Raw genomic sequence first — 15,361 nt, 5'->3', positions numbered from 1 at the left:
CTTTCTCCAAGAAACTTTGGTCATGTCTAAGGTCCAGATACAACAGTATTTTAGAGTGGAAACACTTCAGTAATAACATGTGGTAGGGCGTTGGACTGCAAAAGAAGGGCAAAGACAAATACTATTTTTCTTTTGGAGAAAGCAGATTCATCTCTTTTTTTATTTTTTTATTTTTTAATTTTTTTTCTGTTTGAGTCCAGTATTAAATGGACTTCTGTTTTGGATTTTCTGTCCCACTTACCCCATTGAGAAGGCTTTTATATTTTCCTTGTAAAAATGCTCAAGCCACTTAAATTGCTTCCTCAGTTTTTAAGAACAAGTTCTTCTAAGTTCACTTTTTCACAGTATGTTTTGTCTTTTTTGTCTTTGTGAAAGATCTGCTACATCGTACATCGTATTTTAAATTTTGTATGTTTTAGTATGTTTGCTATCGAGTAATTTCCATTTAAGGGTAACATTTCATAATTCCCTGCTGTTAGAGAATTTATTTTAAAATAGGAAATATGTCTACCAAGGAATGTTGTCCAGTGTAGCCTTATTTAACTTCCATATATTTCTGATTCCTAGCTAACCTCAGGATGTGCAGTGTATCACTGCACATAGATAGTACAGCTCTGTGTAAACAGGAAATATTTCTAAGATGGCTTGCGTGTTTGTTAGACCCTAAAAATACGTTCTGATAAAGACTATTGTTTCTACTACCACTACTTCCTTCTCTGCTCTTGGACACTGAGTGACACTCAGATGAACTTGTCTTAATTAATATACTGCAGTGGAAAGGTCAGTTGAACAAAGCTTGTATTAGGTTTTCCTTGAGAGAGGAAACAATACCTTTTTTGAGAACTCTGCATTACGAACAGGAATATTTCCGATGGCCCTATGTGTCCTTGGATATAGGGATTTGCTATATGAAAGTGATGGAAATGAACCAATTTCTTTTGTGATAACAAGATTCAGAGATCACGGAAAGTTACTGGTACTCATCACTGCATTAAGCAGATAATATGCTAGTTGCCTTATACCTGTTTTTTTCTTTATATCAATCTTGAAAGAGAATGGAGAAGAACAGTTTTGTGTAAAGATGGAAGTGTTTGAGGCCAGTTGTCTGTATGCACAGCTTGCTTTCTCTTATCTTGAAGTCTCTCTCTTCAGGCACAAGTTCAGACATTAGAGTTGTGTGGTATACAGTAGTGCAGAGTAAGCTATTCTTTGTGTGGCTGCTTTGGTCATCCAAGGCAACGGCGCTCGCCACCTGATAAATCTGTGCAGCACGCATGGAGTTACTCTGGCAACTGCTCTGCTCAGGAGCTGTACTGAACTTGCCTGTTTGATTGCTTCAACTTAAGAAAGGTCGTGGATCTGTGTGTTTACATCGCACCTCCCTGTGTAGATGACAGTGGAACTGTCATCTTCTGCTTACAAGGTCTCTGCAATTAAAAGTAAGAACATCTCGTATGTGCAATCTAGAAAGTAGCAAGATGACTTGTGTGGGAGCTTTTGAAGCACAGGCTGGAAGAATCATTGGAGGAAAACAGTGAAGTCAGGGGAAGTGTGAATTCTGGGAACGCAAACTGGTGAGAGGAAATGCAGAGGTGTGGGAAAAAATCAGAAAATAAGAATTTACTAGCACCACAAGAGGAAGAAAAATATAATAGAAGACATTTTAGCTTGTTAACCATACTTTGAAACTGACAGTTACCAAATACAGACATCAGCCCTAGTAGGAATGTTTCAGCATCATTTATCAAATACGAGCTTTACTGTCACTGTGGTTTTAAAGTGTAGTGCTTGGTCTCAGCAGAGACCATGCTGTGTTCCTCTCTTCCCTCTTCCATTTTGTTCTCTGTTTTACATATATTTTTTTGCTTCAGCCTCTTTCTACTTTCTGTATCTTTTTCTTTTCTTCCTCTTGTTCTCGCTTGTAGCCCATTTGGAGAAGTATTTTGCATGTAATTCTGGTATCTGCATCACAGAAATCATTCCAGTTAAACAGCCCTCGTGTTCTAGACTACTAATCTTTGTAATTTCTCTATATAGGAAGGGTACATAAGATACAATAGGTATTGGTCCATATTACTGAGTAGGGCAGTTTTGTTTGGGGAAGTGACATTGATGGTTTTTTTTTAGATGTGATAAAATCTCTTTTTCAGTAGAATCCTGTATTGGGAAGTAAGTGGTCAGGAAAACAATTGTTGGACTGGAACAATCTTGTATGTAACAGCTAAGGGAAACATAAGAATAATTCCAGATATGAAATGCAGAACAGTGATAGACCATTTCAGTTACTGAACAGAATGGTGTTCTCTGTGTCTGCTCCGGAATGGCCAGGTACTTGTTAATCTTAAAATCTAAGCAGTTTTTTTGACAACTGGTATCATCTGGAATTGGTTTGTAGTGGAGCTGAAAATTCAAATTTGGCTATTCCAGAAGGATAGAAATAATTGTCTCCAAACAGCAAGTCTTGAAATACCTGATATTTAGACTGATCATTTTTTCCCCGAGTCGCAGGCGGGTTACCTGCATCTGTTGGGGGGTGGGGGGTCACAGGTGTAGATACTGCATTAATGGATGACATGGAGATAGTAAAGCTCTGTGATTGCACTTAAACCAGTGTTCACCAGATTATTTTTCTCATATTCATAGTAGGAATTTTTGTGCGGTAACATGCAAGTTAATTTCCTTTGTCGTGATTATTTAGCTACTCAAGGATTCAATTAATAATGACGTAGTTCTGCAGTAATTTGAAGAACTTCCTGTAGTTACCATGGGAGCAATAATTTTTTTCTGTTGCTCTATCTCTAAACCAAGTATCTTGGAGGCAAAGATGAAGAATCTTTTCTGCATAAAATCTCTCTGTAGATTTGTAAAGTTTACTGTATGATTGTTTCGTGCTAATACCTGTGAAACAGCATCCGCAGCGACTTGACTTTTCAAAGTCCGCTGGGACTAAAATGGAACATCAACAAAGTTGGCGGCAATAAACACGAACATAAATTTAGGCTTTCTTGGAACTGTCTTGACACATTGTAACTAGTGGAAACTAGTCTTGAACTTAATTGTTGTTTGAGCTCACACCTACACTTAGTATAAATACAGAGGTTGATCTCTTCCTCTCACAACAGGGCTCTGAACCAAAGATTGCAGTCAGTCAAGGTCTTCTCCCAGACTACTCAAGGACTTCTGCTGCTGTGCCTTGAGATCAGAACTGTCTGTAAAGAATAGAGAGATTTACTAACTTACCTTGGAGAGATGGAACTGCGAATTGAACTTATTCCTACAGGAGAAATCATCCGCGTGGTTAGTCACAATGGAGAACGCAAGACTGTAAGCCAGGTTTTTATTGTTCTCTTTTCGCTTCTTGTAGTGTTAGTTACGTGATAACCAATTTAGTAACCATTGTTCTGAACTGAGAAATGCCAGTGGAAAGGTGTGAGGCTTCTGGTGACTGTAGCTGTGTTGTGAACAGTTTCCTCTTACAAGGGTGAAATGGGTAGCAATGAACATTAAGTAACTGAGAGTTTAGAAAATTATTGAAGTGTATTTCCTGTAGAAATACTTGAGTGTACCGAAGTTGGCGTGACTTGCAGTTGGTGCATCGGCCTGGCTGTATTCTTTCTGTCAGAATTCGGGGAGCACTTTCAAACTGCAAAGGAAAGGAAACAACTTTAAAAAAGACTATTTTGATCCTCTTCAGTATTGATCGTCCACGTTGTCACTGGATTCATGCCCTGAATATTATGGAAAGGTTCATGCATCAGAAATTCAGTGGTAGAGGAACATATTAATGGACTGTTATTAATATCTTGAGGAACTGGGTGTTCTGCTAACTTGTGACTTTTATTGACTCAGGTCAGGGTTTGTATGTAAGCAAATGGAAAATCCGTGAGCTGATTATTTCTGATTTGACATGGTAGACATAAGAAAGACACAGTACTTTTCTAAGAGTGATTTCAGTTTTCAGTACTTGGAATGAGTGGCCATTCTGTGTGTTTTACTTCAGAATATTTTCTAACTGGATTTGTGTTCTTTTTAATTAAAGGAGTCTAAAGAGAAGGAACTGTGTAAAAACCCTTTAAAATGTTTAAATGTACCTAAGTGCAACTGTGAGTTTATATCTCTTTGTCATAGGTACTTATAAACTGTTTAATAAATCTTCAGTTCTGGCCACAGATTGCTCTGGGCAGAGCCGCCTTGCGCTGAAGTGCACATCTGTGCATGTTGCTCCAGCTTCCTAGCGTTGTCTTTCTAGTAAGTAATCTGAAACTTGATCTGAAAATTAGCTAAGACGTTTACTGTGTGGATTACACAATCGTTAGGTAGAGTCATTTTACTTCAGAAAAACCTTTGCCCTGTCGGAAGACGAGATGGTGGCAATTCTGGTGTTCTTTGGTTTCCAGTAAATGGTGTAGGAGTGTTACTGGCCGACTTGCAGTGACAGCAGAAGCCGCTGGCTGGGCTGAATGGTCTTTCCGCAGAGGGAACTGTTCCTTTTTAAACCTTATCCCGAACAGCATGTGCCAGGATCCTGGGGGAGACATCAGAGAGAGAAAAGCTGTTAGTTCAGCTTTCTGAAAAGTTTTAAATACTCATTAACAGTCCATAAAACTGTAATTTGCTACTTTGAGAACAGCAGTCTGTATTTGTCGAGTACTGTTGGTGCTGTAGGAATGGCCAAAGAAAAGCAGTTTCTGGTGCGCTGTGCTGGAATTCAGAGGCTGGTGGCTGAAGACACTTCAGACTGCCGCAGGAATGGAAAGCCCGGAGCTCTGCTGCTCCAGCTCCATACGCTTCAGTCCGACAGAATTCAATCACACACAGAACTTGCTGCGGATCCTGGCTGGAGTGCCTCTGGCATGGCGGGCGTACGCGAGGCGAAGCGAGGTGCGCGCTGATGCAGGGAGCGGGTGGTTACCTCTGCTCGGTGGCAGAGTTGTGGGGAATTGCTCCGGAGTGAGCTTCACCCCGCGTCCTTCTCGGGAAGACCCGCTTGAGGCGATTGCCACAAACGGGCGATGGCAGAATCCCCGCCGTGTCCGGCCGTCTCCGTCGTGCGAACCGCCCCGGGCCTCAGCCTCGGCGGCGGGCTGCTCTCGTCCCGAACGCTGTGACCGCGGCGAGCCGGGTGTCCGGCGCCGGGCGGAGGGGGCCGGGAGGGCTCCCGGGGGCTGCGGGGCCCGCCCCGCGGAGCTGACGGCAGGTGAGGGCGGGGGCAGGGCCGCGGCCTCGCCGCCCGCACTCCGCATGCCCGGCGCTCGGACATGCTCACTAGCGGCGCGGCGCGGGCTCCGCTGGGCACTCGGCACCCGGGCGCTGGCGGAGCCGCCGCAGGGCCCCGAGCCACGCGTCCCGGGGGCGCGGAGCGCAGGTGAGCGGCGCGGGGGGGTGCCCGGTCGGGCCGGCCGCCCGAGGGAGGGGTGGCCGCGGCCGCCATCCGCCGGGGCTCGGCCACATGGCTGCCCCGGAGCACGCTGCCGGCTCGGGGGCTGCGCCGGGAGGGGCGGAGAGGCGGCGGGGGCGGCACCGGACGGCGCGGCTGGGCCGTTCCCCCGACGCCAGCGACCTTCCCGGAAACTCCGGTATGTCCACGGGAGAAACAAAACGGCCTTTTCCCGGCAGCCGGCATCCTGGCGGCGCACGGCACGTCCGCGGCAGCCCGGCGCGGTGCCTCCCTCCCTCCCCTTCCGTTAACGCTGCTAAATACGCTCCGGTAACGCTGCCCTGGCTGCGTCCCGGCTGCAGCGGGCTCCGGCCCGGGACGGGGTGAACCCTGCCGGGGCCGGAGGGAGAAGGGGTGCGGCTGGGCGGGGGGGGGCCGAGACGGGACCGCGTCGCGGCCGGTGTGCCAGGGAGGTCCCGCCTGCTGCTGGAGAATGGTTTTGTGCACACACCGAACTGGTTTTCTGCGTTCTCCTGCTGTCGTGTGCTCACCGGCGGTGTGTCCTGCTGCTGATAGCGCTTGGATTTATGCTGGAGTGATTCTTCCGTGTTTGCCAGTGCTTGCACAGGTGCCTGAAAGCACTTGCTGAAGAAAGCTGGATGGTTTTAGTCCTCTCTCGTAGGTGGAGGTGTTGTTAGACATCTTAATAACTTCTCTAGGTTAGACCACAGGTCTGTGGCCCCGCTGAGACTCGAGGGTCCCCATCTGTTGTGCTGCTTTCTGTGCCTGTCTTACCCTTTTCTAGCGTGTGACTTATAGGCAGAATCTGACTCTGCGCTGAATGAATGGCTCGTTCCAGTAACTTGAACTTTCCAAGTATGCCGGCTTGATCTGCACCTTCATTTCTGGGGGGACTGCAGAAAAAAAAAAATTCATTCTGAGATACAACACAGAGATGATTCTGATATTTATTCTTTCTATGACAGTTGCTGGAGGTGGAAGGCTTCTCTGGAATTACTCGTAGGTAGCTGACTAGTTCCAGAAAGTGACAAATGAGAGAACTTGCTTGTTTGGTGGGATGAGCTATGAAAGCAGAACCACATCTTAGAGTAATTGGGAAGAAAGACATTTGCCTTTAGTCTCCTTTTGGAGAAATAGACAATTGCCAGCTGTCAGCACCTTTTCAAAACTGTTTTAGAAACTGCCTAAGGCGTAAAGAACTGATGAGTTCTTAATTTTTACGGTAGGCCCTGGTATGGCAACCACTGTCATAAGACTTAAGGATTTTCAGTTTTGATACTGGATATGATCCTGTATTTTAGGGAGGGCCACCGTAAATATAAATCTTGTCTTCTGTTCTGCCTGGTAGGGACAAATGGAGTGCTAGACTGTACACATGCTGTCCTAATTTATCATGATATAAAGGATAGATCTTTTTTTAAAAAAGTCTGAATCATAATATACTAAGGGAGTGAGAGATCCCGTGTGACTCAGGATCCAGTGTGCAGTTTCTGTTGTCTTTTGCGTGACTAATAGCAAAGAAACTTGTAATTTATGATGTGCCTTCAGAATTTATAATACATATAAGAGAAATCATATAGATCCTGACAAAATGATTCAAGTGAGGTAGAAGATTTTTTTTTTTTAATTTGATCTAAACCCACTGGAGGAAGGACAGTAAAAAACTGGAGGCGAAGAAAGCTTAAGAACAGATCAAATGTGGTGTTTCTTTCTGTGAATAAGCTCAAACTCTGTGGGGGCCTTATGCAAAGGTAAGATAGTCTGAGTCTTGTTCCAGCTGTATTCAGACATTTGGGATTTTTCTGTTGTTTGGAGTGTCATGTTGCTTGTGGGACCTAGCCTTGCTGTGCTGGGAACTGCCTGCTTTCTAGGAACGGTACAAATTCCTCTGCTACTGTCAGGCCAGGAGAAACAAACTGGAGCAGCTGGCCCCAGTCACAGAGCACTGTGTAAGCTGTCGCTCCTGTGTGTTTCAGTCCATTGCCCCCTCCCTTGGCCGAGTGCGCTCACCTGGCAGTTTTGAACAGTTCCAGCATGCAAAATGTTGAGGATCACTGGGCTAGAGCACTTTGCCTCCCAGTTTGAAGGAGTGATGGGTCACAGGGTGCTTTCAAATGACTAATGTCTTCTGTTGCACAAATTTATATTTGGGAAAATGCAATGTGTTACTGGTGCTGCAGAAAAGGAGGTGGAGAGAACTTAAAAGTACGGCAGATTTTCCTAAGGATTGTGTGTCCTACTGCGCTTAATAAGTGATGCAAATGTAACTAAATCACCCTTTCATATAAGCTAAAGAATAGTATAAAAAGGGATATTTGTATGTTGCTAAAATGTTGCTGTGGGGAAAACCATTTGTATTGTGCTTTGGCTTACCTGTACTGATGACAGTGAAGTGTGGTTAACTTTTCAGAACTGATCCAAGTTAAAGCTGAGCAGGCAAAACAAATGGGTAATTTGTCTGGAGCAGTTTCCCAGCTCAGCTTGTTGTGTGAGCACGTGAACATCTCTGCCTGCACAAAGAATACGATGGCACAGGAAGAAATGGCTGGGATCAGGTGGGGGCTGCTCTGTTGGTAGCAGCAGTGCTTTGCAGTGGCGTAAAATGATTGCAATTGTAGCATGTGTTTGTCTTCCGCCAGGGTTTTACTGTGTTATACGCTGCTTTACTGCTTTGTAACCAACTCGTGAGTGATGTGGTTGGCTTTGACTAGGATTGCTATCCCCGACTTCAACAGAAACCATACATCTAACCTTCTATCATCTTTTCTAGTGGATGAGGTTTGCATGTGTTGTCTTTCTGTGAGATTGTAACACGGTTATTTTTCTGCCCGGAGGGAGGCACTTTTACTGTGCCTCTGCCTGGATTGAATGATCTCTCTCCTGGAAAATATCCTGCTATGTATTTTGTGCCCTCCTCTGCATACTTTACTCCTTGTTGATGCATTAGTGGGGTAGGTGGCCAGCTCTTCTCAGAAGGCATTAATAAAGATGTAAGCAAGGAATGTAAGTAAATGTGAAAGGCTAGCAAAGTTTGTTATGATAGAAGGTTCTGAGTGGACAGATCTCAAGTAATTTGTTGTAACTGAGTCATATTCTATGGGGGTGGAAGGTGCAGTGTTCTTTACAGCCCTGCCCTGCATTATTTAAATGCTCTTCAATACAACAGGGAGCAGCAGGGCCAGAACCTTTTCTGTTTAGTACGTATCTTCAGTGTAGTCTGTCCTATATGAAGCTCCTACAGTGGAAGGTGGTAAAGGTTAGTATTTCGAACTCCTATGACATTCTTGCCTGCATGGATAGCTCTCCCTGGCAGCTTTTTTTCTTTAGGAAAGCGCTTGGTTACATGTGAATGACCAGCTAGCTGTTCTTCACTGGGATGCTTGCAGCCCTTAAACTGGTATGTTGACCTTGGTCCAGCTTGGCCACTGCCCTTCCTGTAATTCAGTTTAGCTGATAATAAATGGATGTAGATTTTACCATTTGGCAGTGCCTTTGGAGTGCTACACTGTGTGCCTTCTAGGCAGAATGATCCTGGAGCTGGAAGATGCAGCAGCCTGCAGTTATTGGAAAGTTTTGTTACCAGTTGGGCAGTGTAATTGTTGGTGTCGAAGAATGGTATGTCATAGCGTGTTCTGATTTTTGCCAGGAAATGGATAGTCTGTGAATGACATAATCTTCTATCCTTGCTGCCCCAAATGTGTTTGTTTTGGTTGGGTTTTTGTTTTTTTCTCGCTCTTCATAAAAGAGCTTTTAAAAATCTCTGCTAGGCAAAAAGATGCATGTGGACAGAAAGACAATTACGATGGCATTCAGCCTGCTTTTTGGATGCAGCTATAGCTGCTTTCAGAGGCCATGCCTTTAAGTTACGATTTCAGTAATTTTATGCGGAGACACTTTCCTGGTAAAAGTTTACCATGGATGTTTGACTCTGTTTCCCTGTAGTGTTCTCGTATCTGACCAGAGATTTCACCCTTACAAAAGGCAGTATAGAGATGTGGTCCTGATCTTTGAGACAGTGTGTACTCGTAGCTGGAGAACAGCCTGTGTAGTGGCTTTAAGACTTCAGGGAAACCTTTGTGTCTTAGCAGCTGAGGTTGCATTTCATTAGTTAGAGTGGTCTGGGTGCCTTATGCCAGCTGACAGTCGCCAGGTGTATTTGGCCATTTTGCTAATGAAGAGGAGGATTATTGAAGGAGCTGTAATTCAACTAGATACCAGTGTTTGTCAAAGGATTTTGGTGAGCTTACAATTGCATTTTTTTCTTCATTACCATATACTCAATATTTTATGGTTGTCTCTATGTCTGTTTTCATTACCACCTGCTGCCTGGTCTAGATGCGATATTGCTGTCCAAGAAAGACTCATCTTTACTTCGGAGTTGTAACAGCAAACTGAGAAGAGAAAAGAGGGTAAACGCAGCTCTCTGGCTGTGCCTGTTGTTCATGGCTGAAGGGCCCAGTGAAGTCAATGTCCAGTTATATAATAAGGAGATAGTGATCTCTTTAGCTTTTTAGAAAATTAAATTCCACTGGAACAGTATGACTGGAACCACAGAAGTAGGAGGAAAACTATTTTACATTCTGAAGTATGTCTTTGTGTAGTGTTGTGAGTTGTTTTTTTAAAACTTGCTAACAGTAACTAATAAGTTCTACATTATACAGTCCACACTGAGTCATTGTTTACTCAGGGAAATGACTTTCAACAGCCAGACTTGTTTGCTAACTTTAATAACTAAAATGTGCAGTTCCGCACATCATAAGGCAGCACACTATAACAGTTTTTTAAATAAGAATTGATACGTGTTTGCAACACCACACAATGTTCCATTATAAGACGTATTTCTGCAGTTCGGTTTTTGATCTGCAGCAGAGGCTGGTGTGTCCAATGGTGCAGTTTTGAGAAGAGGGAAGATTATTGCACAATTTTTTTTTTTTCCTAGGGAAGTTTTATTGGCCCTTCCAAATTAGAGACCAGAAAGCCTTGTTCTCTGTCCACACATCTTGTTGTTTTAAATAACAGGTTGTCTTATACTTGTAGGATTTTGGAGTCTGTTCAGAACTGCCTCTTCTGCATCTTGGGAGGGAAAGCCACACCTTTGCATCAGGAAGCCGGGAATTCTCTCTCTGACAGAACTTAGACAGAAATACAGATGTTTCTTTTGCCTTATTTTGAGCGAGTGGTGAAGTTTGGTTGCGAGCAGTTTTCTTGATGTTTCATCTGCTATTTTGTTCATTATTTTCTCATGGATATTACAGGTAGCTTTCCTACCCACCCATTTCAACTATGAAGATTATAATAACAACCAGGGTTTGTATACCTGGTTGTTTTTGGTGTACTGAACAAACAACGCCAGGTGCACACAATGCAATATAATAGGGTTTGTCCATGTGGGGATGAAGTGGGGGCAGCTAAGCATGCCTGACTGGCGTGTGAAGGGACAGTGTGGGGAGAGCGTTTGGACTGTTAAGACGTAACTTTTGAAGGTATTTCAGATCTTCCTTTTGAATTGATGCATTTCTGAATTTTGTGGTAGAGTTCTCTTTCCTCTACCTTCAGAGCTATAAAGTACCACGTAATTAGAAAAATATTGCAATTTGGAAGAGAAGATTCAGAGAAATATGATTACTGGAAAAGCATAGTAATGTATAATGAAGAACTGCTTTTATATCTGTTGCACCTTTCCAAAAACAACAAACAAAAAAGAGGTACCTATCACATTTCTCAAGTAAACCAAACACTGCATTTTGAGTAGTGTATTCAAAATGTATATTTTTGATTGCTGCTAAAGTCACAAGCTTTTTTGGCCACAATTTTGCTTGAAAATAGGAAAACCTAAGGTCTTGTTTGAAAATGAGGACCAATATGAAATATGTGACTTCCAAAATCCCCATTGTATTTGTGCATGGGTTTGTTGCTCTTAAATTTGGAGGAGGTGATCAAAAGCAAGTTCTGCAGAGTAGTACAGAGGATGTTTTTGTGTGCCTGATTGTAGCACTCTGTGGGAATGCAGATGATTTCTGACTTCAGCCTTCCTGATCTTCTGTCTGGAAAGCTCATGGATAGAAACTGGGAACTTATGGAGCCGTTAGCAAAGCTAGAACATCTATTACTTGTTTAAATGAGCATGGTGGGCATTTGCATCACCCCTAAACCTTATGAAAGTGTTGCTCTAAACTCAGATTTTTACCATCTTGGAATATCCCGTGTTTTACTTTTGTAGCTCCGTTAACACAATTGACTGTACAGTGCTATGGGAGTCCCAGCAGGATAGGTGAGACACTGGTGGTTGGACAGGGAACTTACACATCCATAACCTGAAGGGGATTTGAATATTTTGTGTTGGCTGAGAGAGTGGGAGTCCGAAAGAAAAGTAGAGGCCGAAAATGCGTGGGAGGCTGGAAAGGGGCAGGAGGCCAAAATGGTGTGGGAGGTCAGCAACAAATGTAGAGGCCAAGAAGAAGGGAAGGATGGAAAAGTTTGAGGGGATAACAGGGCGTGGGAGGCAGAAAAGGTTGGGAGGCCAAAATAAGCCTGTACCATAGATCCGATCAGTCTTGTTTTGCTCCCCTTTTTGTCTCTGCATCCTCCTGAGGTAGTGAATCCACAGATTATTTAGCAGAGCTGAAGAAAATCAAGGCTCGGCCTTATGAAACAACTTAGGGACAAATGCCGGTGTCTTGGCTCTCATTATTTCGGTTGGTGCTCAGTCTCAGCACTTGCAGTTTTGGTTTCTAGCAGGAAGCATTTCTTAAAATTGTTTGAAATCTTGGTCATTATAGAAGTATAGATGTGCAATAGTGCTGATTGTCAACTAGTTAGATGTTGGCTGCCTTAAAATACTGTCCTTTAAGATCACCGAGAAGAAGTCTCCTCAACTTATAGAAGAAACAGTGCTCTCATTACTGCTTATGCAGGGATTGGAGAAATCTAGGAGCAATTTGGGATAACGGAAGGGATAAATTATGCATTTTTATGAGGTATTTCTAAAACAAATGTGTTATTATGTCATCACATTTTTTTCTTAAATATTCTCGGGAGTATATGAGTCCAATATCTTTTCTTTTTGCCTGATGTAATTAAAGAATACACGGGTTGATGGTTATGGGCCATTTATATATTTGTGTAAAGCTTTCAGACATTGTCTCAAGTATAAGCTAATCTGATCTGAGGTCATTGTGTCCTGATATAATGAAGAAGTACAAAGGAAAAGAGACAAAAGAAAAAAGAGTCAAAGATGAGTTGCTCTTCCCAGAGATTGCTGTAGACAGTGACCACCCTGAACCCTTTCTCTGCTGCGTTGGTGGGAGCTACCAGAGCGGGGGGTGTCTGCTGCTGAAAGCCTGGCAGGTAGCGAGTGTTGGGAGTGAGAGCTTCTGTGCTGCTCTGGCAGCTTGGTCATGAGGCTGCCATGTGAAGGGGAAATGTTGCAAGAGATGTGGAGCTCTGTATGCAAAACACTTGCAGAGCGAAAGGGGGTGTTTGATCTGTCACTCTCGCTTTAAACTGAAACCTGACTGGTTGCCAAGTGTCTGTTTCCGCTCTGATGATTCCGAGTCTAGGTGGGGACACAGGGGAGCCCGTTCCAACCTTAAACCTTGGATATATTTACCTGGCAACCACTGCTATCTAAAACACTTTCTCAGCTCAGCTTGCAATGGGGGGGAAATTCCTGAAAGTGGCTCTGTGTAGGATGAGAATGTGAACTATGTCCAGGCTGAAGTCCATGGAACTCAAAAGCAGCGCTCATGTAACTGTTTACTTTTTTCTAAAGGCTTCGGGTAAGTTCGGTATTTGCCATTGAATGCATTTTTACCTGAAATACTAATTGTCTGCCATCAGGAACAGGTAGCCTCTGTGAAGGGGTCACATTGCCACCTGAGTAGAAATGGGGAGCGGAGCACATCAGTGTAGCTGCAGGTTGAGTCCACATGTATGGAAAGAAATCTTTTCTGAGCCTTGCACAAGCAGGCTGTTATTTTCCAAGGAAAAGTTTTACTGTGACAAATACTGCTTTTCATTTTGTATAGGCTGGAAGGGTAAATTCTGGTGTAAAGGTCTAAAAGCAGCTGTCAGCTTGGTACCTGGCCTTCTGTTTTGAGCATTGAATTTCTCTGGTTAACTTCTAGCACTGTACTGAACTCTGGAAAGTGCTTTTCAGGCCATACTTTCACTGGCCCCAAACCAAATTATCTTAATTGCAAACCACTTATCTGAACTGATGGGTGGTCAACACAAATGTGACACAGTGCTAGAGGAGCTCGTGTTACAGTACAAAATCAATCAGTGTTTGGTGGGGGCTGGATTGAGATTTGCAGATTGATAGGGAATGGGAGGGTTCATTTGGGTCAGCAGCTGGCACAGTGACGAGTGTGTGAGACAGGCTTCCCCCCTCCCACCCTCCTCTGTGCTTGCAGGCAGAGTCCAGCATCTTCAGCTCTTGTTTCTGAGGCAACTGCCAAAAAGTGTCCGTTGTTCACAATCTTGTTCAATAGCAGACCAGTGTATTAGCTAGGCATGTTTCTGCTGGCAAATCTGGTGTGACATATTTACCCACATGCATCGAGTTAGGTAATTTATATTGTTGATTTCCTGGTTGTGGAACACTACACCTGACAGTCCTGTAGCCTCTAGTGTCATTCCTGGACTTGTCCTGGAGGCTGCTGATGGTGATAATACACATGCGTCACTTCTCAAGGTTTTAAAAGTTTGGAGGCATGTATATGTGTAAAGAATAGGGCGTGAAGCAAGCAGCCAGACTCTTAGAGCTTCATCCATCTCGCTCTCGATGAAACACCCTTTCTTTACTTGTCTGCCAGCAGGATGTGTTCCCCCGGTATCTAAGATAAGCGAATAGAATAGACTGTTGCAGCTGGAAGGGACCTACAACAATCCTCTAGTCCAACTGCCTGACCACTTCAGGGCTGACCAGAAGTCACAGCAAGTTGTTAAGGGCATTGTCAAAATGCCTCTTAAACACTGACAGACAGGCCTGGGGCATCGACCATCTCTCCAGAAACCCCGTTCCAGTGTTTGACCACCTTCTCGGTAGAGAAATGCTTCCTGATGTCCAGCCTAAACCTCCCCTGGTGCAGCTTTGATCCATGAAGTTCTATGAAAATTGTTTTTGCTGTAGTTCTCCACTTCCTGCCTTCTGCCTGCACTAGCATCCGTTTGATGCTTTGGTGAATCAATTGAAACAACGTTTGGAGAACAATGATGAAGAAAAAAAGTTTTCTGTTTGCTTAATTCCCTGAACTTTCTCACCACAGAGCTGACCAGCTCTCAGTCCCTGTACAGAGGAGGGAGAGGGCCAGGACAAGCAGAGCTGGGGACAGAGGGTGGGCTGCATGACAATAATGTCAGCGGTCAAGGTCAACTTACAGCAGCCTGGGACTGCACTCTGGCACCTTGGAGGACGCTTTCTGTGCTCCTTTCACCTTGGAGAACTGCCTGTAATGTAACGCTGTGGGAATGATGGCTTGTGTAGCTGTTCTCTTCTTATGCTACTGGGTTTTGATGCTTGAAGTTGGTGGTAGGGAGGAGAAGTTTGCGTTTGCTAGAAAGTTCTGCAGTTGCACTGGGGGACTTTTGTGTCCTGGTGTGTGGGCTGGTTGGCACTAAAATCTCCCAGCCTGTGAATGTGGAGCTAGGCCAACTGTTTGGAACATAAACGGTAATTAGGTATCTTCTAAGTGTTGGCTTTATTAAGATTTACAAATAGAATACACTATCTCCACTCCACTTCTTGTAGTGGGGATTCCCAAGCTGTAATACTTATTATAGCTCCTAAGCAGTACAGTAACCATCTGCCCGTGGAGTGCCTGCATCGCTGTTGCCATTAACGTGGTATCAGGTCAGGAATAGAGAGGCACTGATAAATCCTGGTACAGCCAGCCAGTATAAACACGCTTAGACACGGAGTCAAGAGAAATTGGTGTCTGTTCTGCCTCCTGCCTAAGCAGC

General features: G+C 44.1%; 1 protein-coding gene across 5 annotated transcripts in view; it reads left to right on the top strand.

Annotated features, from left to right (window-relative positions):
• Nucleotides 1-3,020: 3,020 nt before the first annotated feature.
• MYO1C (myosin IC) overlaps nucleotides 3,021-15,361 on the top strand; it is a 59,112-nt gene continuing 46,771 nt past the window's right edge. Inside the window, exon 1 of one of the 5 annotated variants that reach the window (XM_075439980.1) lies at nucleotides 3,021-3,324. In XM_075439980.1, coding sequence (XP_075296095.1) covers nucleotides 3,250-3,324 — 75 coding nt within the window. In that variant the 5' untranslated portion in view covers nucleotides 3,021-3,249. Of the gene's footprint in view, nucleotides 3,325-5,282; nucleotides 5,366-5,504; nucleotides 5,577-5,986; nucleotides 6,006-15,361 lie in introns of those variants that run through there. The other 4 variants (XM_075439982.1, XM_075439986.1, XM_075439984.1 and 1 more) reach the window with 4 other exon arrangements.

Source organism: Opisthocomus hoazin, chromosome 20 (assembly GCF_030867145.1).
Source record: "Opisthocomus hoazin isolate bOpiHoa1 chromosome 20, bOpiHoa1.hap1, whole genome shotgun sequence".
Classification (NCBI taxonomy): Eukaryota; Metazoa; Chordata; class Aves; order Opisthocomiformes; family Opisthocomidae; genus Opisthocomus; species Opisthocomus hoazin.
The sequence above is the reverse complement of the archived record's forward strand: the minus strand, read 5'-3'. Positions and strand labels throughout refer to the sequence as shown.